The 22,893-nt window shown below is 35.9% G+C and overlaps 1 protein-coding gene across 2 annotated transcripts in view; it reads right to left on the minus strand.

Moving 5' to 3' along the window:
* chchd3a (coiled-coil-helix-coiled-coil-helix domain containing 3a) overlaps positions 1-22,893 on the minus strand; it is a 113,922-nt gene that overhangs the window by 55,928 nt on the left and 35,101 nt on the right. For both annotated transcript variants that reach the window (XM_069192544.1, XM_015352454.2), the window contains exon 4: positions 15,901-16,045. In XM_069192544.1, the coding sequence (XP_069048645.1) occupies positions 15,901-16,045 (145 nt within the window). The remainder of the gene's footprint in view (positions 1-15,900; positions 16,046-22,893) is intronic.

Here is a 22,893-nt window from a genome sequence, read left to right on the forward strand (position 1 = left end):
ACATCTGTCAAATTAAAAAAAAAGTTTCACTTGATAACAAAATGCTTTACTGCTAACTACAATTTTGAGGTTTGGGTAAATGGGCAAGTAATTAGCAGCTATGAGTCACTAAAACTATCCATTCTGTTTGAACTGTTCATTCATACAATACTAGGTGCACACTAAAAACTCTTTAAAAGACATTACATGAAACAGGCAATAGTTACTTAAAGAAAAGAGAATTCACGTACTTCTTAACTAAAAGAAGCTTAAAAGGTACACTAGAAGACGACAGAGAAATCACATAAGTTCCTCAATTTTCAAGTTCTTATTTCAAAAATGACACCTCGAGTATATCTAATTCATAACTCAGCAAGGCTTTTTTAATACTTAGAGAAATGAATTGCATGCTATTATCAGAAAGAGCCAGAGTTGCACGTATGTAAGTGCAACAACATTTGAAGTAAACAGGTTTCCCAGAGACATTTAGTATCACTTTTTTGTTCATTTTCTTTTCATTTAAGGTTAGAAGTAATTTTCAACACACAAAACCTTCAAAGCAAAATTAAGAACCAAAAAAGATCAATTTTAGGGTGCCAGCGAAGAAGTACACACCTCAAGAAGAGAATAATTACATATCATATTAAATCAAGCAATGGCTGATGAGAAGTAGATGGTGTGAAGAATGAAGACTAAATCAGGTTCAAAAAGCAAAATTTAGTTCTATACATGAGTGGAACCAAAGTTCAAGGATACAGTTCAGGTTTTTCTGAACAAATCCATTGAAAATGTGAGCAAATGTAAATCTGAAGTAAAAGAGACCATGGTGGTTAAATGGATTAATTACAAGACAAAAATATCTATTGAACATGGAGAAAATGCCATTACCCTTTTAAATGTATATGAATAGCTTTATTAAGTTCAAAAGATTGCGGATAGACCATCATAGATGAAATGGTAAAATGGGTGTATACAGCCAAAGACATAAAAGGAAAAAAAAATTAAAGGGATTACAATTACAATTTTCTGCAGTTACTGCATGTGGTGTTGCTTCAGTGTGTAGCCTTTCAAAGGGCTTGTAATTGGGAAGCATCTTTAAGCCGATTGCAGACAGCAAAATGGCTAGGATTATACAACAATCTAACCTCTGCAGAGTGACTTGAGGAAAACTAACGGTTTTAGATGGCGTTAGCCATAAATAAATGTTTGACCAGGAATGATTCATACCCACAGTGAATCACATGTCATGTTCGTTAGTCTTCATTTCTCATTTAAAAGGACAAACTCTTCATATCATGGTCCCAAACGCAATAAGTTCATATCTTGGTATGCATGTTAGCACAAGCAAATGTAGAATTACATGTAAAATAACCAAGCTAAGCTAGTTTATTATTTTAAGCGTTATATTTCTAATAGGCATCCAGTGGATGCTGTAAACACAGTATTCAAATCAAATTATTTTTTGCTTTTTATGGCTTATGTGCTTCAGAAAGGGCTTGCTAGTACCCTGGTTCTAGAGAAAATTAAGCTTTTGAAGCCTGTCCTTGCTGTTAAAAAGAAAGCCAATGTCAGATTTCCCTTGAAGTCTTCCACAAGTATCTAAATTTGGATATAAAACAGACTCTGCAGGGGAATGTAAAACTGTGACCTAGACAAGCTCATCATTCTAGATGCTGTACTATAATGAATATAAACCAACAACTGCAAAAGGAAAGTTTCAATATATCAAATGTTCATGTTTTTTTTTTACAAAGATTTAACCATATTACACCTGTCTAACCTCTATATTCATAACTAAAGAGATGTATTGTTTAAGGTAGTATTAACACATCATTTGTAACCTAAAATCCTGATGAAAACATCAGATTAACATTCAGTAAAGCACAAATTCTAAAGTGAAGAGAAAATGGATTGTATTCAACAGATTTAAAAATTCAACTATACTGTTTTAAGGTATTGATTTAAATATTAGGCTGTGTCATTCACGTGTTACAATGCAGAGGTCACCTTCAGAACAATTCACTTGTCTTTACTGATAATACAACAAAAGATGGTGACCGAAGAAGTGTCAAGTTTAGAAAAATAACTTGGAACAATTTCCTGAAATTTGCAACACACATGTGGGCGACATGTGCAGCATGACAACAGTCCAAATCGAATGGAGAAGTCCAACCAAGAAGTTGATCAGAAGAAAAAAATGGAAAAAAAAAATCTCTTGTCAAGTCATCTCCAGTTTGAAATCAAACTGAACCTCCATTTTATACACTAAAGAAAAAAATAAAGTCTGGACATGCCAAGAACAGGCAAAGCATCTTAAAGGATTACACAAAGAGTTTGGAGGGCACTGCATATAGTATGCCAATAAAGGTTTTTCCAGCCATTCCTTTTCTAGCCACTTTACCCATTGCAAGGTTATGAATATGTACTTATGCGTAAGGTCTTCCACATTGTGCTGGTTTTTTTGAGTGGATCAGGTTGAGCTGCAGACAAATGTAATTCTAGATTCAGGTTTCGATATTGGGAGATGTTCGGTTTCAGCAGGTTATTTGAAGTTAGTCCAGTGCAGGATTAAAGTGATAGCCACATGTAATATTTTATTTCCTATTCATATGCAGTCTTTGGTGGAGCTGTGGGGAGCCAGGGTCTCCTATATTTCTGATATGTAGCAATGCCTCTAATATTAACAATCACTCCAGATAACAACAGCCTACATTCACAGCATGTTCTGCAGATTGCACAGTAGAAGAAAATGTGCTACAGACTACATTTGTCAAAGCCTTTGACATCAACACATCCATACCAATATTAAAAGATACGAAATGTGTCCCTTTTTTAAATACATCTACATTACTCACTGTTTAAAAATTATGCCACATTTATGTGAGAAACTGAGAAGGAAAGCCTTAAATTATTCTTTGTGTTTTACATCACATTTATTAGAGCTGGGTGCTACAAGACATTACCCTCATATTTAAAACTTTGGCTTTTTAAGACTTTAAGAATCTTTATCTGAGCAGTTCCATTTTAAATCATAAACCCTTTCTCAGTAAAAGCTGTTAAATCATTGTGTCTCAAGATTGATCACTCTCCTTTTGATTGAAATATCTGCCTCTGGCTTTGTTTTTCTCCTAAAACATTCTCATTGGTGATTGATTCAATGTCAAGCTGTGAGCCAGCTTTAAGGTCAGTATCAGTCAAAACCAAAACTGCAAACTATAAGTTAATTAATGAGAATAAAGAAAGACCAATACAGAGTTTAGGGCATAAAGAGAAAGTTTCAAATTTCAGAGTTCTCTTATCTCTTATACTGTACAAAGAAAAATCTATTTTATATTTTGACATAACATACAAGAAAGTAATAATTGTAGCAAAATTAAAAATAAGTTTTTTTGCACAAAATGTACGAGTTTCCCACTGTTCCTCAGTGTATATACCATACAACACCTCTGCTCTGCCCTGCAATGAAGGGATACAAAGTGGTTCAGGCTGCAGGTACTCTTTCCCATTCTAAGGCTGCTTTCCTTTCATCTCTTGATACCATCTGCGGCACATTATCCTCCATTAATGCACGCAGTGAATCATGGCCTTCAACCACAACTTTCTGAAAATGCTGTCAAGACCCAGCAAAAGTCCATCCATCTTTCTATTGAAATATTATTTTTGGTCGCGCAGCTGTCCCACATAGATTGTCTTTATGCTGAACCTTCAAAACCAATAAGAAAACTGACATTTGAGGGTTTACTTTCTGGTTTTCACCAGAAGTATCAAAGGGTTACTGTGCATTTAGACACTTATTACAATTAGAGTTAATAATTTAAATGAAATATTAATTCTCCCATACATACCACTCCTAAAAACAAAATAAATAATGTATGCTTTCAAACTAAATATATATATAGACAAAATAAAAAAATCATAGGATGCGTATAAAAAGTTATATTGACAGTAATTCTATATTAAAGTAGATTACAATTTTAAAGAATGAGGAATACATTAAATTTGAACTTTTTCTCTAAACATATCATTTATCATTTTAGTACTGGTTCTTCCATTTTAAAAATATGTCGGGATTATTGAGCTTTGGAGGACCATGGAGGACTATTTATTAAACCTGCTACTGCTAGAACTCACTTCTTAAGGAGAAACAAATGCTGAACAGTCCAGAAAGCATGCTAATGATGAATGAATGCGACAGATGCTCAGAAATCCATAATATATTTCACAGCTTGTGCCAGTTAGCTGATGCTCAAAAACCATTAACTAACACAATGTGCTCCAGGTTTACCCATTTATTAATGCTACACGGCCAAGAGGAAAAAAGCAGCTTTGAAAAAATGTCTCCACGTCTAAGATGCCACCATTTAACTCTCCTAAAACAATACCTGTTGTGTTGGAATTGTGAGCAGGGTAGTGGTCAACATAATTGTTCTTCCGCACAGACAGCTAAAAATATATGAAAGGATGACCAGTGGTATTGGAACACAGGCTAAATGATGCTAGCTGTGTGTGATAAGATGAAAGCCAGCTAAGCATATTATTAAAATAAGCAATTTTAAAACTTTACACATGTTAAAAACAAAAGTTATTTTGATCATAACACTGGGTAATTGTATAACATGTACAAATAATATAATGTAAACATTAAAATGCACATTTAATTTAATATTTTATTTTATAGCAATCTGATAGAAAAATATGATCTTGATAAAAAGAAGATATAACTAGAATTCTTAATATAAGGGCAGTAAACTTGAAGAATAAAAAATATTGATTAAATATAAACAGTATTCTTCAAAAATGCAGAGGTTATTTGTATGTTATGTTGACCTGAAACAGTGTTAAAATACCTATTTGATGCTTATTCAGGTGTGGCTGGAGCTCCATACTGCCATGTAACCATGGTCGATCACTATTACAACTATAAATATCCTAATGAGTTCATCAAAATACTAAACACAATTTTAAAAATCCTAAGCTGTTCTTTAATGGGACCTCTACATGTAAATAGTGGTGAATGTACCAGATTTAAATAATTTTAATATTAAATTGATTTTAATAATCAAGCACTATGCTTAAATTTAATATATAGAACAGGGGAATGTGGTCAGAACATTCCACAACAGTATCATATGTGAGATTCTCCCCTTCATTTGTTTTCTAGTTATAGTTGGACCACAAAAGATAGCAAACATCAAACAAACATCATTTACCAATTTAACAGTAGATTGTGTAAATGAAAACAGTCAATAATTAGTGTTAGCATAACATTCATATAAACTAAATCAAATAATGTACAAAGCAGAGAAACAATATAATCAAGCATATTTGTGAATTTGGAAATTTGTGAACTTGAATTTGTTCATGAATTGCAATTCAAATGTGTAATAATACAAAAAAAATATATAATGGCAAGAGTCCTTCCCTAGCCAATAGTGTTAACCAAAAATATCATACCCATGGCATTGGTACATGTTGGTTTCTATAACAGCATACTCCAATGTCAAAGAAATTGTGTCTGGCTACCTTTTGACCGAATATGCTCTTTTGAAGATTTTGTGGATACACAGTACTTAACATCGCTGACTTGTTGTGGGGGTACTGTGAAAAAGCACACTGGTACTGGCAAATGTTTACAGAGTGCAGCAAGATACACTGCTGCCTCTAAAAAAAGACATTTTATAGTGGACTTCTGATTAGGTGTCAAACACTGATCAAAGACAGTTCGGCAACAGGACAGAACAGCAGAAATGAAGGAAAATCAAATAGCAAGCAGAGAAGAGAGGAGAATGAGAAGAGATAAGATTGGTGGAAAAAGATGACAGACTTTACCCACTCTTTTTTTGAGAGGTAGGGCAAAAGGCCAGATCTTTTAGAAATTACTCTGAGAAAACAGTAATAGCTTGATTGGGAAATGTGCCGAGATTAGGAAGGAGAGGGAAATTCAGCAGATTTTAGCTAACTTGGAAAAGGAAAAAGAATAGAGGAGAAATAAGGCATAATACAGGAAAAAGAAAATGAAGAAATGTAGAATAAATCAGACTTAGACCCCCTTTACACTAGCACTTGTGTCCTGACATGCTTTTTGGCAGCCTTTTTAGTTTTATTAATGTGAAAGTGTGTTGTTTCAGATCTGTAAAGATTTACTAATAGTAGTTGGTACCAGGTCAAAACTCAGCTCTTAGCAAGATTTGGGAAAAAGATTCAGTGTAGAGTGAGCCTATTTTCCATAATAAAGTGGAATCTGGCTTACAGTAAGTCTGTTAAAACACTGGTAGATATTAAAAATAACTGCCCCAAAGCACAGGGTTCAATGTTACTTAAATAAGAGTGTTATGAGACAGGGAGTGGCTCAGAATGCCTTTTCCACCATTCAGTAATAAGAGGCCTGTTGTCGGGGAACCCAGGTCTGGAAATGGCCTTACAGGTGATTGACCAAACCTACTGGATTAGTTCAGGTACTGTATATGAGGTGGAGAGTTAAGCCAGTATCTCTTTTTCCTCTCCTGCCGATCAGAACAATAATAGGAATCACATTGGTGATATCCACTTTCCCATAGCGCGCCAACACAAACACCAACATTTTGATCTCTTTTTGGGGAATGGAAAAGTCCAGGTATTCCTAAGCATAGAAGAGACCTCACAAAACGTAGGTGCTGAGTTTGTTTTAAGTGTTGAAAAAACATGCATTTCCTTTTTTACCATTCCCCTGGTATCTCAAGAATGGGTACAGAGAAAGAGTTCTCAACATTACACAGCTCTAGAGAGTAGAGTTTTATGATGTTTGTAAGCTGTCAAGATTCTTTTAATCGCAGCATGGCCCATCTCAGGGGACAAAGGAGGATAACTTTAGACCACGGGTCGGCAACCTTTCAGCAGGGACGACCCAAGAGTTAGCTCATCCACATGCGGGCAGAGCGGTGGCACTGTGGCAAAGGATCTGCGCCTGTGGCTGGAAGGTTGCCGGTTCAAATCACGGCCGGCAGAGGAATCCTACTTCACTGGGCCCCCGAGCAAGGCCCTTAACCCCAGATGCTCCAGGGGTGCCATATAAATGGCTGACCCTGTGCTCTGACCCCAGGCTTCTCTCTCCCTGTCTGTGTGCCTGTGTGTCTCATGGAGGGAAACTGGGGTATGCGAAAATAAATTCCTAATGCAAGAAATTGTATACGGTCAATAAAGTGATCTTATCTTTTTAAGGATTTGCATGCCATTGATACTTTTGTAGTGGCAATAATACCTTACTTACATTTTGATTAATACAGATGCAATATTAAAATATAATATCTCAAATTAATAAATGGATACGCACATCTTATCATTTAGTGTGATCCTGCTGAGATCTCCAACCTCAGACTTGTAACTTTATGTAGCACACAAGTCTCTGAGCTAATTCAGTTCAGTTCAGTGCTGGTTCTGTTGCTAACCAGCTATTGGACAGACAAAGAACTGACCTTTGTGAAAATACCTGTTCACAGAGGTATGTCGACCTCAATGCTGAGAGCAGTGAAAATGTACCTTTCTTCAGAGAAAAGGCTCTTTTATACATGCCCCATCTGTAAATGAATTTCCATGTTTCGTAATACACTGTGCGATTTTGTAACTTGCTTCCGTGGCTTGATTTTTACTCACACGGAAATTAGTGAAGATGCTGCTTTGTTTTCCTTACCTCGCTGTGGCCCATCTGATAGCCGTGTCCACCTCATCCTTGAAGTGTTTGTCGTCTTTGTCTTAAAATGTCATTTGACACCTGATGTGCGGTAAATGGTGCATCTCTCAAAAAGAGAAATGCAGTGAGAAAACATCTAACTTGGCTTTCTTAACAACCGGCATTTTACCCAAAATGTTTGACCTTACACTTAAATGTAAGCACTGCAGCACTGATTGCAAGCTTTCCTGTGAAAACAACAGGCTAGTCCTTCTAAACATAACGCTGGAAATAAACCAACTGAATACATTTCTTCCTAGCTTTCATTAGGTAGCATGTTGTAGAGAATCACCCAGCAGTCAGGCATCGTTTTTAATAATTATTTAGACTTAATTTCTTTGCGGCTTCTTAGATTTTCGTTGCAAGTGCCATTAAAAATCTCTTTGAGTGTCAATAAAGCACATGCGCTATAGGTTACCCATCCTTGCTTTAGACATTTGCAGACCTGGGCTCAGGGACTCACTGCTTCTGTAAACAATTATTTAATCATTTGTGCTGAGTTCCATAAATATTTGTTCATCTTCTAGGTTTACCCTCCTGTGCTACCTCATTGTTCTGGGGAAAAAAAGAGACCACGTGTATTCACATTCCTCAAAATAGGGGTGTTATTCAATTTCGGAAAATGGAATCAGGACATTTTTATTTCTTACCTTTTATACATCACCCAACTCTCTTGTCTCACAGAAATCAAGTAAAAACCAGTAAATGTACTGAATTCTTTACTGGAATATTAGCTTTTTTTCTACTCAACAGTTTGGGATTTTATTTTAAATTTGAAATGCAGTACTTAAAAGGCAATATGTTTAAAAGCTGAAGAGTGAAACTGATCATATTAATCCTATTTAGTCAAGAGTTAAACTGTGTGACAGGGAACTTGGCTGGAACATAAACCAGTAGGCATGTGATCCTCCAGGATCAGGATTGGGAATCCCTGTCTTACAAAATAGTTTTGTGAATAAACACCAGTAATGGATACACAAAGAGCATACAATATGGTGTGTTTAGATTTTCCAAAGGCTTTTAATATAGTTCTTCATAAAAGATTATTACGCCAAATATAGGCAGCAGACATTCTAGGAAATGTGTGCATCTGGATTGAGAATAGTTCAATTAATAAAAAAAACAGTACACTACAAGCTCTTCAATCTCTGTCCTTAATGGTTACAGTTATGTGACAACAGTACTATTCTATTTATTGGTAACTATTAATTGCTTATTATCTAAGGAGTTATCAGGATACAGCTACTTCTTTTCACTTCAAGCCCCTGTCGTGGAATTTTATCAAAGAAGAGCCAGGAGAGGTATTCTCAAGATGAATGAACTCAAGATATGAAACCATCGCATATCACATACTATGCATACTGCATAATTTTTTCACTGCAAATTAAGTGCTAGAATTAATTGAAATGTGCAAGAGATATTGATGGCAGCATCACTTGAGTGAATCAGAATGCAATACTTTTAGATGGTTCGAATTACTTTCAGGTCCTCTGGAGTGGACTTGTCATAGATGAAAAGACTTTAATTTTTTTACACAATGCTTTGTCAGAAAAAGTCATTTTAATCTGACTGGGAAATTTTGAATTGTCATTTACAAGTACAAAACCTGACAATGTCTCATTCAGCTTTTGCTGTAGTGCCAGACAAGCAAAATGTAGTTGCTTCCAAATTCCCAGAAGAACACTAAAAGAAATAAAAATCATAACTGTATAATATAATAACCTACATATGCACAGCTGAATTATTTTGAATATGCACTTTATAAGGTCTCAAGGGATAAGAAAGCTTCTGGTAAATCTCAAAACGTAAAACCCCACATGAACAACAACATTGATAAAATTATCCAGAACGATTGATAATGAATCATCAATATTATTATATCTGTAAATGTCAAAAAGAGTCTTCAGAATGTGCATGAATTCTGCTCGGACCAGAATGGAGCAGCTCACTTTTTATCCTATTGGTCATTTAACCATATTCCAGTAGAAAGTGACTACTGTAGTCCACATGTGATGAAACATGCCAGGAGCCAAAAATAACACAATACAAAATACATTTACAATGGAGAATAAGTTGATAATCGAGTAGCAAGTAAAACAAATCTGAATTTGATAAAAACATTACATTAATAAACATTAATTTTTCCATTGCTAGTGGTAAAATACCACTTCACACAGAAGCGGCAAAAAGAAAATAACCAGGCATCCACACATTTAAAGAAAAGACTGGTTCCAGTTTTTTTTATAAAGGAGAATATACAAGCCATGCAACCCCATCTCCTGCAGATGGTCTGTCTGGCTAGATCTTACAATATATATGGTAAGTAGGATGTTACCATCTGCTATTACAAGCTTTACGGGGGCTGCAGGGCCTATCTATTCCCCCAAGTGCATTCGGAAGTTTTATGCCCATCACTAAGATGGCATCACTAACAGGTGAATAGTGTTTGTTTGATTGGAAAAGGAACTTAAATTACAGTTAAATTTATACTTTTATTTCATTTGGAGTTTTAAACAGGCTTGTTTTATGCATGGTTAAAGTGCAGTTTAGTAACAACACATTTCTCGTAAACTGTGCATCTTTCTATCAAAATAATACCAAGCTGCAAACTGAACAGACTTACTTAAAGACTTAACCTTTAATACCTTTAGTTGTATTTACACCACAGGTGGTTTTGCCTCCAAACAAATGTTATTACTACTACTCTAATCATTTCAGGAATAACTAAGAAAATATTTTTAACTACAAAAGGGCATAGCAAAAAAACCCACCAAATCTCTTAAGAAAAAAATACAAACTTCATAGCTGACCTTGGCTTGACATATGAGCAAAAATTGTTTTATTGCCCCATTTCTATCCCACTCTCTCTCCTCCCCTCAGTACCTAGCTGCTATCTCTAGCTGCACTAAATAAAATCTTAATTTTTACAATTCTCCTGCTGTGTTGACTAAGGTAATTTGAAAAGAGCACAGTAGCAATTTTCACCAAAGCTCTACCAACACAAAAGGCAGTTCTCAAGTTAATACTGCCCAAAAAAATATCAAGCATGATTTAAGTAAACTATTTATTAAAAAAAAGCCTATTCTGAACATAAAAACAATGGATGTTATGTAAGAACTGACAAATATGACATTTACTAAAAACACTCGAGGGCTGTTAATGATGAACCTCACAAATGTATTCAAACATCACAAGAGAAAAGGATTTTTAGAGAAAGAAAAATATCAGACATCCTGAAATCTCCAAGCTCCTTTGCTTTAAACCACCAAGATGTGTGGGACCCCAATTTGCATATTTGCGTTTCCTTTCAGTGCTTGATTTTACCATTTTCAGCTCCTCTGAGGCTATTACTGTTTAAAAGATGCTAATAGTCCAGTTACCAACAATGAACTGAAAGTAGGTTTTTAAGAAGCAGATAAGAAAAAGTACTTAAATCCCACAAGAGACTTTAACTTTTATATTCACTTAAGAAGACAAGCTTAAAATACTCTGCTGCAAAAACAAGAACAGACTATGAATAGATTTAAGAAAAAGTATAAAGTTGAGAAAACTTCAGACATATGAATTCCCCACATAATAATAACCTCATTTAAGAAATGTGTAGGTTTATTCTCCACAGTTTTCCTCTTTTCATCCCATATTACTTTAAAGTCTGTAAAACCCAGGGTTTTCAGAGCAAATTCATATGAAAACTGATGTTCTACATCATTGCCAGATCACAAAACAGAGTCTGGAGTCCAACATTGAGACTAAGAAAACTTTAGTAGTTTGTTAAACTAGCATTTTGAGGCATTTCTCCAGATACTGCTGACATCTGACCATAAAGAATTAAAATTAAGATAGTGCACTAATGTACAACTCTGGTTCTTTATTCAAATCTTACAAAAGCTGATCAAGTCCATCTTATATTCACACTTTAAACAGCAGTAGAAGGACATGTTACAGTACTGAAAAAAGAAAGTAATAATATTAATAAAAGACAAGAATGGCAGAGTTAGAGAGTATAACTTTCCACTTTTACATTCAATTTACAGCATACTACTTATTATAAATAGTAAGTGTAATAGTAAAAAATCATATTTTTTATGTATATTAGTGTGCTGTACACCTAAATTAATAAAACAAAATGTTCTATATTTATTGTGTTGCTTTATTGCAAGTACATTGCAGAAGCACTGTAATGTTTTACATGGTAGGTAGGAGAATTATATATTCAAACAACTCATGAATTTGTCATGAAAGTTACCATATGAAAACATTTCCTAACACACATCTATAATAGGCATTTGAGCCCAACAGTAGACAGAAATCATTCAATCTCTGTAATACTTAAACAGGCTGGAGACAAAGCAGAAAAAATCGGTGTCATTGATCTACATTGATTGACATATTTACACCCATTCCTTCATTAAGGAAAACATTTTTTTCAATTTCTGAAAAATGCTTTTGGAAAACAAAAACGACTAAAGTAAAAACATTTTTCCAATTATTTTAACGCACAATTTTTTTATTATGTTCCTGGCATGAGAATTTTGCCCAATGTACAGAAGAGTTCTTCCAAAAATGACAAACGCACACCATTCCTTTATATGTTTATATAAGTATCCTTACGTAAATACTGCTTAATGGAAAACATTATACTATAAGGACAGTGACATTGTCGGGAGTGTAGTTCAGTGGTGAGCTTCCATTTAAATAGGTGGACAACTGAGAAACACAGCTCTATGATAAAATGTGGTGTATTTACAGTGTGGTGAAAAAAAAAACAAACACAACCCTACCTCTACCCTAGCTCCACCCTAGGTCTAACTCTTCTCTTCAATAAATGGGCACTCTATAAATAGCCAGGTAGCTAGGCTACTTATAGACACCACAATCAAATTCTCAGACCCCCATTGGTCCATCACTTTAATATCATCTTAAGAGAGATTTTTCTATCTTCTCCAAACATCAAATACAAACCAACAATGAAAACCTCCATTCCTAGTTTATCTCAGGAAAGCCTATACCGATTTACCCCTTATCTTAAAAGGGACCCCTCCTCAGCAGTGTATATGAAATGACTACAGTCTTCAATACTTGGACTCCTCATTTGGCAAACCAAAACCAACCAGATGTAGCACATGGAAAGGACTCAGCTTAAATGTAGGGAAACAAGCTTTATCTTTCATGTCGGTGGAAATATTTCTAAATCTGCCTTGCAATGTTTGTCACGCGTTTAGTACATGAATGGGACGGTCATCTCCTTCTGAAGAACTTACTCAGTATACACTGATGTCTGGAAATAATATATTTTTTGTTAGTTTTAATTAATAAATTCTTGACTTTTCAACTATTGGCTATTTATTTCTCCATAACTTTTCATATGAAATTAAACATGAAGACATTTGGCCTGAACTGTGGCCACACTTCATTGCTTAACTATCATGACTTGCTTGCAAACAATATGGTATTGGGACTGCCTAATATTGGGCTATTATTACTTACCCTCCATTAACATCCTATATGCAGCACAGCGTTACATACAGTACAGGCACTGAAGCTGCAAAATAACACCTCTCTGGGTCTTTTCGGCAACAGTGGTAACCAGCTTGTTAGCAGTATCTAAATTCCAGGTTCGATCCTACTTTCAGGTTGACTTACTTTATATATAATTTACAACTTTTACCCTAACTTTAGTTACATTTACATTTTACATTTAGTTACAAAACAAGAAAATAGGGAGATTCTTTAATAAAATGTTCTAATTCCTGCCTGCCCTCGTAAAAAAAAAAGTTTTTTGTGAAGTCCTTAATGCTAGTTTTATATTAATTAAGAATTCTGGATGAGCTTGCTCTCAGCAACTCTTCCTTAGTTACTGCAAGCCCCAGGCATACAGTACGGCTATTCAGGTGCCTTGCCAGATACAGACACAGCTAGGTTTGGCAAAGTCTTATACCACTCCAGGGACTGGCCTGGTGTCCATGTAGTGTAACTACGTAGTATCAGTATGAACTCAGCACACAGTAAAAAAAAATGAACACTGTAAATATGACTGAGGGTGTGTTTAAGAACCTTCAGCCATAAATTTAAAAAAAATGGATTGCTTCCAATAAAACTTGACAAAGGTTTTTCTACATCTGGTATGAAAGCAAGGTGAAGACAAAATATTTATTACTCCTGGTGTTATTACTTGAGATTTTATTTTTTCCAATAGACTGAGAAATGATACATTCCACCTCAGGCTGTCTGCTCTGGTATTTCAGAATCATCTAAAAATGACTCATTTTCTATTAATATGATGAATGTGCTAAATGAGGTATGTAACCAACATCATATGTTTGTAAACACTCTAAACTCTCCTGGGGATGAACTCTTTACCTCCTCTAATAAACCTGCCATCTATTACAGCATACTGAAGCCACCTTAAAATATGACAACCAGATACATGAAATTAGAATCATGTTTTTGTACAAAATGAATTTAACATCTAAAATTGTCATTAATGATGGCTGGAACAATTAGATCTAAGGTTATTAGAAATTTTGTTTGTTTATAATATTTGACAATCAGAAGGTTATTCATAAACCTTGGAAGCTTTAAATCTGATGATGTTCCAGTTATTTAGCAAGTTTCACAAAGTACTACTTAAGCCTTTTAGCCAGATAATTTGACATCATTGATTTGGGTTTCACCACTATGCAAAAGACCTTCTGTTCTATTTGTAGACCAAATCATATATTACCATTGAAGTTTTCTGCACGTAACAGACATCCGTCTGATATTAAGATATACAGCAGATACAGTAGAACTTTCTTAAAATTGACTTTGACAAAAAGGAGGTTATGATTTCTGCTTTCAAACATCAGTTTTTTTCAAACATCATTGTTATTTTTAGCCCTGTAGTATAATACGACGCACATTAGAAACATCACAATGCTATCTATTTTACCCTGGAGGACACTGGTCAGTTAGCATCTCTCCGGACACTGAAATACTGATACACAAGATTACTGCAATGGCTGATTTACTTTAAAGCAGGATTCATTATGTCCAGGCACCAGCGTACTAAATTACGCTGTACTCCACTATACTTATGTACTCCACCTCAGCACATAAGGCATGAACATATTCCAGCCTTTAAACTTCATTTTCTGATTCTGGCCTTTGTACTTTTGTGTAATTTAATCTTAATCTTGATTAGACAGAATACATTTACTGTACCTTATTTCTTTCAATTCTGTTTTGTTTCTATTTTGTTATTGTATAGTGTTATAAAATATCTTGAAAAATGGTGTAACAAAGCTTTATATATCATAACTGGCTAGTTACTTGCAATGTTTACTAGCTTAGTATGGGGCAGTACCTGCCGGTAACTGTTTAACGTCTGCATTGGAGTTATAAATAATTTTCACTGATATACGTTTTCTTCTAAAAAAAACGTGTAATACTTTCAGGATATTATCTGATTTGAGTTTTAATTTTCAAATATCTATTAAGTTAATTTGCAGCCAGAAAACACTCTTGTTGTTATAAAATTAATGATATGTTCCATACACAGATTTGGGAAAAATGAAAATATCAAACAAATAGAAACAAACAACCATGCATGCGCTTTTTGTTCCCATGACAGAATGTGACATGCCAGTTTCTAAATAATATCTTACACCCTGCAACGCCTTAACAACAACTCATTTTAAAGGCCTCAACTGAAATAACTACTTTACCTGCGCTGCAAATGCCAGCCCATTATTAGAAGGAGATATTAGAAATGGCCCTCTGTTCAGACTCAGGTATAGATTTTTACTCACTACATATCTGACATTTGTCATGATTCAAAGGATAGCATGCCGATAAACCACTGGGGCAGAGGCTTGAGCCAAGTTCAAAAGCTGACAAGAAATCTAAAAGGTGACTGTGAAGTACAACAATTAATTTTTTTCCAACCTACAAATAGTTTTCAGTCAAAACTGGCGATGAATGAAGAAAATTAGATTAGAAAAGCTGATGGGGGCATCAATTTAGCAGCCGCAGATGTGTATTTTCAGATATTTAATACATTTTTATATGTAAAAGATTTAAGGACACTTGGGAGAATTCTCTAGAGCATGTATATGGTTACATGCTCTTTTTATGCTGGTACTTTTTTACGTAAAACCATTTATGTACTTCACTGTTCAATAGGTCTTTTCACCTTGGACTATGCCAGTTTTGTACAATTGCCTTTTTGTACTTACAAAGCGCTTGGCTTTCAGACGCTCGTCCTCCGCAGTCACTCTTTCCCGCAGTACAGCCCTGCTAATGCTCTCTTCTGCAGCAGCTCGCTCCCTCTCCAGCGCTTTACCAATTTCCTCACGAACAAAAGCTTTATCTTGTTCTAACCTTAAAAATAACACAGAGGGGTGAATTTAAACAGGTGAGAAATGCCATCGATAAGGTTACCAAACACATGTTACAAACACACGTGTAACAATACAGAACTTAAGACCACAAAGTTTTAACTTCAAAACATAAGGAACATTTACTCTTACATATTTCTTATGACAAGAGTTTAATTAAATGTATGAGATTCAAGCCAGATTTAAAGTTATCTCAGTCTGTTGTTTATGCTTCATGAACAACCTTTCCTAGGCTGTTTCCACCACAAGAACTTGTAAATTACAAAAAAATATATTTTAAAAATGTGCAATTAGGAAACTGTAGAAAAATGTAACACTGTTTAATACCAATTACTGACAAAAGAGTGCTTTCATTTAAAATATGGGTAAGCAAACTACAAGAAGCTAAATCACTTTATTGCTATGAAGTTCTACAGTTGCTTAGCAACACATTTTCCATAACCCAAGCACCTTGATTCCCAGGGTGAACAAGTTATGATGACAAACTCTATGCAAAATCGTTTCTTAAAATAATTCAAATTAAAAAGGTTTACTTTTCAAGTAATCTCTTTTCAAAGTGTTTGTTCCTTAATACTTGCATTCTTCTCCTACATGCCTGTTATTTTCTCACATCACTTAAATCTGAATCAAAGACTGAATCAATTAACTGAATCAAAAAGGTCTAGACTGTCTAAGCAAATCTATATCGTACAGACGGTTTTCAAAATATTGTAAGTGTTTTTAATGTCCAAAGAAATTTTATATTTTCTATTCCTCAGGGAAATTACATAAGCTTGCATTTCTGGACCTTTTAATCATTTCCTATATCCTGACCATACAGGTGCTATTCAATGAAGACTGAGTCGTGCTGGAAGGCAATTTTCTAAACCCAGTAAATTATTCCAAACAAGTTTTCATCTATTTTAAAAAATACAGTTAATTCATGTGTACTTCGGAACTAAACACTTTTAGTTGTTCACATACACACTTCCTCATGATCAACACAAACTCACTTGCTCTGGGAGGATAAGTGGCAGCTACTGTCCAGTCTGGATTTCTAAAGCGAATGGATTATACACCCAGAAAAACTCACATCTACAGGAACCACCCTGCACTTCTCAGAGCTACATTTCAAAGCAATGAAGGATTTTCTTTAAAAGAAGAAAGGTTGCCAGTCTTAAATACATACTTTGGAATGACAAAGAATTGCTGTGTTTTAATGGACGTTTATTACCCAGATCTCTGAACTGCTATTTAGCAAAGACCGTACGATAGTTGAGGGATTTAGAGAAGGGGTAAGGCATTTGGGCGGCTCTTTAATTACGAAACATTAAAACATGTTGCAACCATGGATTCAGCTCAGCATGAACATTGTAAGTTATACCAACAAAATGAATAATTTAGTTCACCATCAATGTGCCTGCACTGCACCTCCTTTATAATTTAAACACTGATTCCTATCATTATTTGCATCATGATTAAACTGCAGTTATTTCTTAGAAGAGTGTAAAGCACATTGATTTCCCCACAGTTACATTTCAGTAGCCACACACAAACAGATGCATGAGCACTGACCACTATCTTTATAAATTTAAAAAATAATCAGTAAGCACCTTCATTCCCAACAGGAACCATATCCATCAACTGCCCCATTATGACAGAGTCTGAAATTAGAACAGCAGTCTGATGAGGTCATCATGTCAAATTCAATGTGCTTTTAAAACCTCAATTCCCTTCTAAGAATTGATTTACAGACATCTGTGAACCACATAGTGGCAGATAAAATATCGTCAGAAGAAAATGAACACCACAGCATAGATTGTTCTTACACGCATATTCATAATTAAACATCAATGCAGGAGTGAATATTGAAGTGAAAATAAACACAAGAATGTGCTATTTCCTTCATGTGCAGAATATAATGGCTTAAGAAAAAAGGACAACGGATCACGCTTTCACCTGAAATTTTGTCACAGCTGGTAGGGTTTCCTTCACAAGGTGCTTTCACAGGTGGAATGCTGGTGTTAAGTTAAGTGTTGTCAACAAAGGTGTTTCCCCTCATGTCTCTAGGGTTAATGGCTGTGTTTTGAAGGAACCGGAGAAGGAAGCTGAATATGCTCGTCACCAGTTAATCAATTCTAAAAAAATTACACGATAGAAAGGCATTCTACCCACCCCAGTCACCTTTTCGTTTAGTACAAGATGATACAAAGTTTCTGAAATTCCTACTTGACCAGCATTGCATGATATACAAAATGCAGTGCCAAGAGGGTTCTCGACAAAGAAAATGTGAACAATGCCTTGCTCATACCTTTAAAACAGCAACTGTCTGGAAGTAATAAAAGGACATTCACCTCCCCCCTTAGGACACAGACAAGTCATAATGAACAAATACTGGAAGACATCACACAGGCACTTTGAATTAACAAAAACATGTCAAAGCAATTCAACCAGCACCTAATCAAAAAACCTCACTGGCGGAGCAAAAGGCAGTGCAGCACAAGTGACCATACCTGTGCTGTGGATAGAACATATCAAGTTAAAAAACTTTACATTTCCAAAAGAGACTATTATTTGTAACGAAAGCACTGATATTGAATGCAAAAATGCCTATATACAATTGTAGACTGCTGAAATAGAATCAATGGCAAAGGTATAGTTTAATGCACAGATTTTATTTGTCTTGGTCTCAGAAGACACAGAGTTAAAAATGTGAATTATTTGATATATTATGTGAATTATTATTTTGAATGATTAAAATATATATGAATATACAGTATATATGATTTATCAAATCCAACAGATAATTTCTTTTTTTAACTGAGGTACTTCATGTCCTAACATCAGAATGACCTCCTGTTCCATGATGTCAGAAATCAGAGTGTTTTTGTGTCTGTTCTACACTTTCTGTATGAATTCTGAATGTTAGGCACAGAAGTCGTATGTGCTGCGTTTTTCACAGGTGTGTGGCATCAGAGGGGAGTCATGATAAGCTGATGAACGAGCAGCCTGAGTGGGGAATTCCTAGCCTGTCCTCTACAGGGGAGAGTTTGGATCGGATAAAAGGTTGGTAGGCTGTGGGATGGGAAGAGACTGCCAGCTGTTTAACTGCTGCTATGACTGCTGGGAGTGACTACTGCTGTGACACAGAGAGACATACTGCTGTAATTAGAGCTAATTCCTGCTTGTGCATGGCTGTTGTTTTATGTTGTTTCATAAACCTTAGCCAGTCTGTTCACCTCCTAGACAGATGCTCATACTTTTCCCAGAATCTAGAAATGTTACTATACATAGAAACATTACACCAGCAAATTGGTGTAATGTGTAAACACCAGGGAGCACGAGAAATGGAAACTCGAATAAATGATAACAGGGTTAATTAATGGATCATATTATATATTAATGGAAATTAACATAAACTATATATCCATACCAGAGATGGCTATGTCACACTGATGAGTCCAAATAAGAGTGAAAGAGCTGTTGTTGGCTGCTAATTGCGATGTCATGTACACAGAACGAAAAGTTTTGCGACCCACACTATTGGTTGAGTGCTACCAAGCGGAGGGCAGGATTAGTTGGCCACAGCTATCTCTGCTCCTAGAAACACATCAACCCCTGCTGCCACCCAGGCCTTGCAGGCATGTGAGGGCCGTGCCTCTGTTCCTCCAGTACAGGTGCAGCTCGGAGGTGGGCATGTCAGAAGAGTCTGCGCCGTCCTCCGTTGTGTGTGGTCGTGGAATTTGTAGGCGCAAGCCGAGCCATGAAAAACACAAGTGGCTAAATCCAAATAGGGTGGACCCAATAAAAATAACGACAGTAAATTTGATATACAAAGCAAATATATAGGAGTCTGCACAGCATTATTCAGTTAACACAGATTCCCCTGGTCTTCTAGAACACACACAGTTTATTTAGGCCCGCTATCATTTTAAGCAGATTCAAGTACAGGAACATCAACACTTATGTGCCCAAATTCCTCTATAACTTTGTCCCATTTTTTCATATTATCAAAACACTAGAAAATTAAATGTGGTGCATTAACATCCAAATATTAAATTTGGGTCTTTTAAAAAAATCTGAGTTTTTTTAAAAGTAAAATCACCACCTGTACTGTGGTCAAATTCATCGGCTCCTCGGCCTCCAGATCACTGAGAGGCTGAGCTGGTCAGAGACCACTGTTGCCATCCTCACTAAAGCGCCCAGCGCCTTCACTTCCTGAGATGAGACTCCCTAGGGATGAGCAAGACAACACTCACCAATATTTACTGTAATACCACTGAGAATGGTAAATTACAGTGTGGTATGGTGGAGCCGTGGTACAGGACAGAAAAGGCAAACAGAGGGTTGTGAGGTCTGCGCAGAAAATCAGTGGGAGTGAACTACACTCCATCGACTGGATATAATAATAGGAATTGCTTAAACTTATATAGCGCTTTTCTGGACACTCCACTCAAAGCGCTTTACAGGTAATGGGGACTCCCCTCCACCACCACCAATGTGCAGCATCCACCTGGATGATGCGAAGGCAGCCATAGTGCGCCAGAACGCTCACCACACATCAGCTATCAGTGGGGAGGAGAACAGAGTTATGAAGCCAATTCATAGATGGGGATTATTAGGAGGCCATGATTGGTAAGGGCCAATGGGAAATTTGCCCAGGACGCCAGGGTTACACCCCTACTCTTTTCGAGAAACGACCTGGGATTTTTAATGACCACAGAGAGTCAGGACCTCGGTTTTATGTCCAATCTGCAGGACGGCACCTGTTTACAGTATAATGTCCCCGTCACTATACTGGTGCATTAGGACCCACATGAACCGCCAGGTGAGCGTCCCCTGCTGGCCCCACTAACACCTCTTCCAGCAGCAACCTTAGTTTTTCCCCAGGAGGTCTCCCATCCAGGTACTGACCAGGCTCACACCTGCTGAGCATCAGTGGGTTGCCAGTCGTGAGTTGCAGAGTGATATGGCTGTTGGCCATATATCTCTACCGCTGCTACAACTGGGCTAGAGCTATACTTCGGGATCCAATTCACCATGGTCATGACCTGTTTTCACCCCTGGGTTCTGGTAAGAGGTATCGCAGTATCAGAACACTGAAGAATAGATCAGTGTTCTGAAACTGCATCATAGCATCATAAACAGCTCAAATTAGCACCTGCACTTTAAAGTACTGCACTGTTTGCACTATGTCCTGTCTTGGCTGTATTATAACGTCTATTGTCTAAAGTTATTGTCCATGTCTGTTTGTCATTTGTGCCTATTTGTTTTTCTCTAATGTGATTGGGTACAGCTGAATGAATAAACATTCCAATATATGTTGTTATATATGGCAAATAAAGAAAACTTGAATCATCATGAAGATGACTTACAGTAAAGCTGGGCTTCATAACACATGACTGAAAAACAACAGAAATGCTAGCACTGAAGCAGCATTTTTGCTAATAACAACCCTTAATTTTGACACCATGGGGATCATGGAAATCTATATAAAAATCTGGTTTGTTTGAAATGCAATACATGTAAGGGACAATTACACAGACTGTGGGGCAGGGTCCCCAACCTTTCGATACTACTGATATAAATAAAAACACAGAACTGCTCTGTAATCTGTAATCATCACATAAACCATTTACAGGGTGGAAGACAACAGTGCTTTGTAAGAGGTACTGCTGTTTATGGCTGTAGGAACATAAAAACAAAAACAAATGACTTTCATTAGATCTGGGCTCAGATAAACTTGTAGTCTTGGAGGAGGATAAAACCAAAACCAGCTTATTGTGTCACTGCTTAAAAATGTTATGTGTTGCTGCTTTCCCCTTTCTTTGACAGTATTACGCTCTAGTCTAAATGATGACAAACACGACTTATGCTATCACACTATCAATGTTAGGTTTTTGTTGCCTGTCTGATTTAAAAGGATTCCTCGATTGCCATCACAGAATCCAGGAGTATTCAATCATTAATCGAGCAGTGCTTGTTATTAAGTACAGTATTATATCTCAATATGAGCCACACAGTAAATGGATTTTGACAGACTTGCATAACATCTCCGAATGTTTTGAACAAAGCAGTTTAAGACACCATGCAATATTAATGAATGAATAATGTTTCTAAATGCTGAGAATTAATATTTAATGAAGCTGAATGCCTCCTGGATGAGATGTTGATAGTTAAGGTAGCACTTAAAAAAAATCACTGATGCTGACATGGGAATCTGCAATGGGATACCATTTCAAGTAAAACCTTTCACCCCAACACTGATATGAGCTTATTTTTCCACTCAAGGAAAACACTTCACCTCCATCTTTGCTGGAAATCCATTGAACATTACTGTGTACAACACCAGACTGCGCCATTATTTTTACAACCTTCCACAAACAGCAATACGGTCAAGCCACAGGCGACGTTTTATACATAAAAATTAATATTCATTTGACTCCCAATATTTACAATACAGCATTTCATAAAATGTTGTGGATCAAAAAACCACTAGAATGAAGTAGTAATTACTTGTATAGTAGTGTGTTTCTTGTGTGTATCTAGGCCAATAAAGTGATTTATTTGGGAAGAAGGTTAAAGAAAAGCAATAAAAGCATATATAAAAATTAAAATAACAGCTGCTGGTATTGAGTTTGTATATCTGAAAGGACAGTTGATTTGCATACCATAGGCCTAATGTTAATTACAGCATTACAGTCAGCACCAATAATCACACTTCACATCCATAGTGTAACTTACATTTCAACAACTGAAAAGTCTCCCTCACTGCATACACAATTACTAAATCAAGAGAAGCAATCAAGGGAATAAAATTATGAATCAGGGCTTAATCAAAAATAATAAGGA

The sequence above is a fragment of the Lepisosteus oculatus genome, chromosome 7 (genome assembly GCF_040954835.1).
Source record: "Lepisosteus oculatus isolate fLepOcu1 chromosome 7, fLepOcu1.hap2, whole genome shotgun sequence".
NCBI lineage: Eukaryota > Metazoa > Chordata > Actinopteri > Semionotiformes > Lepisosteidae > Lepisosteus > Lepisosteus oculatus.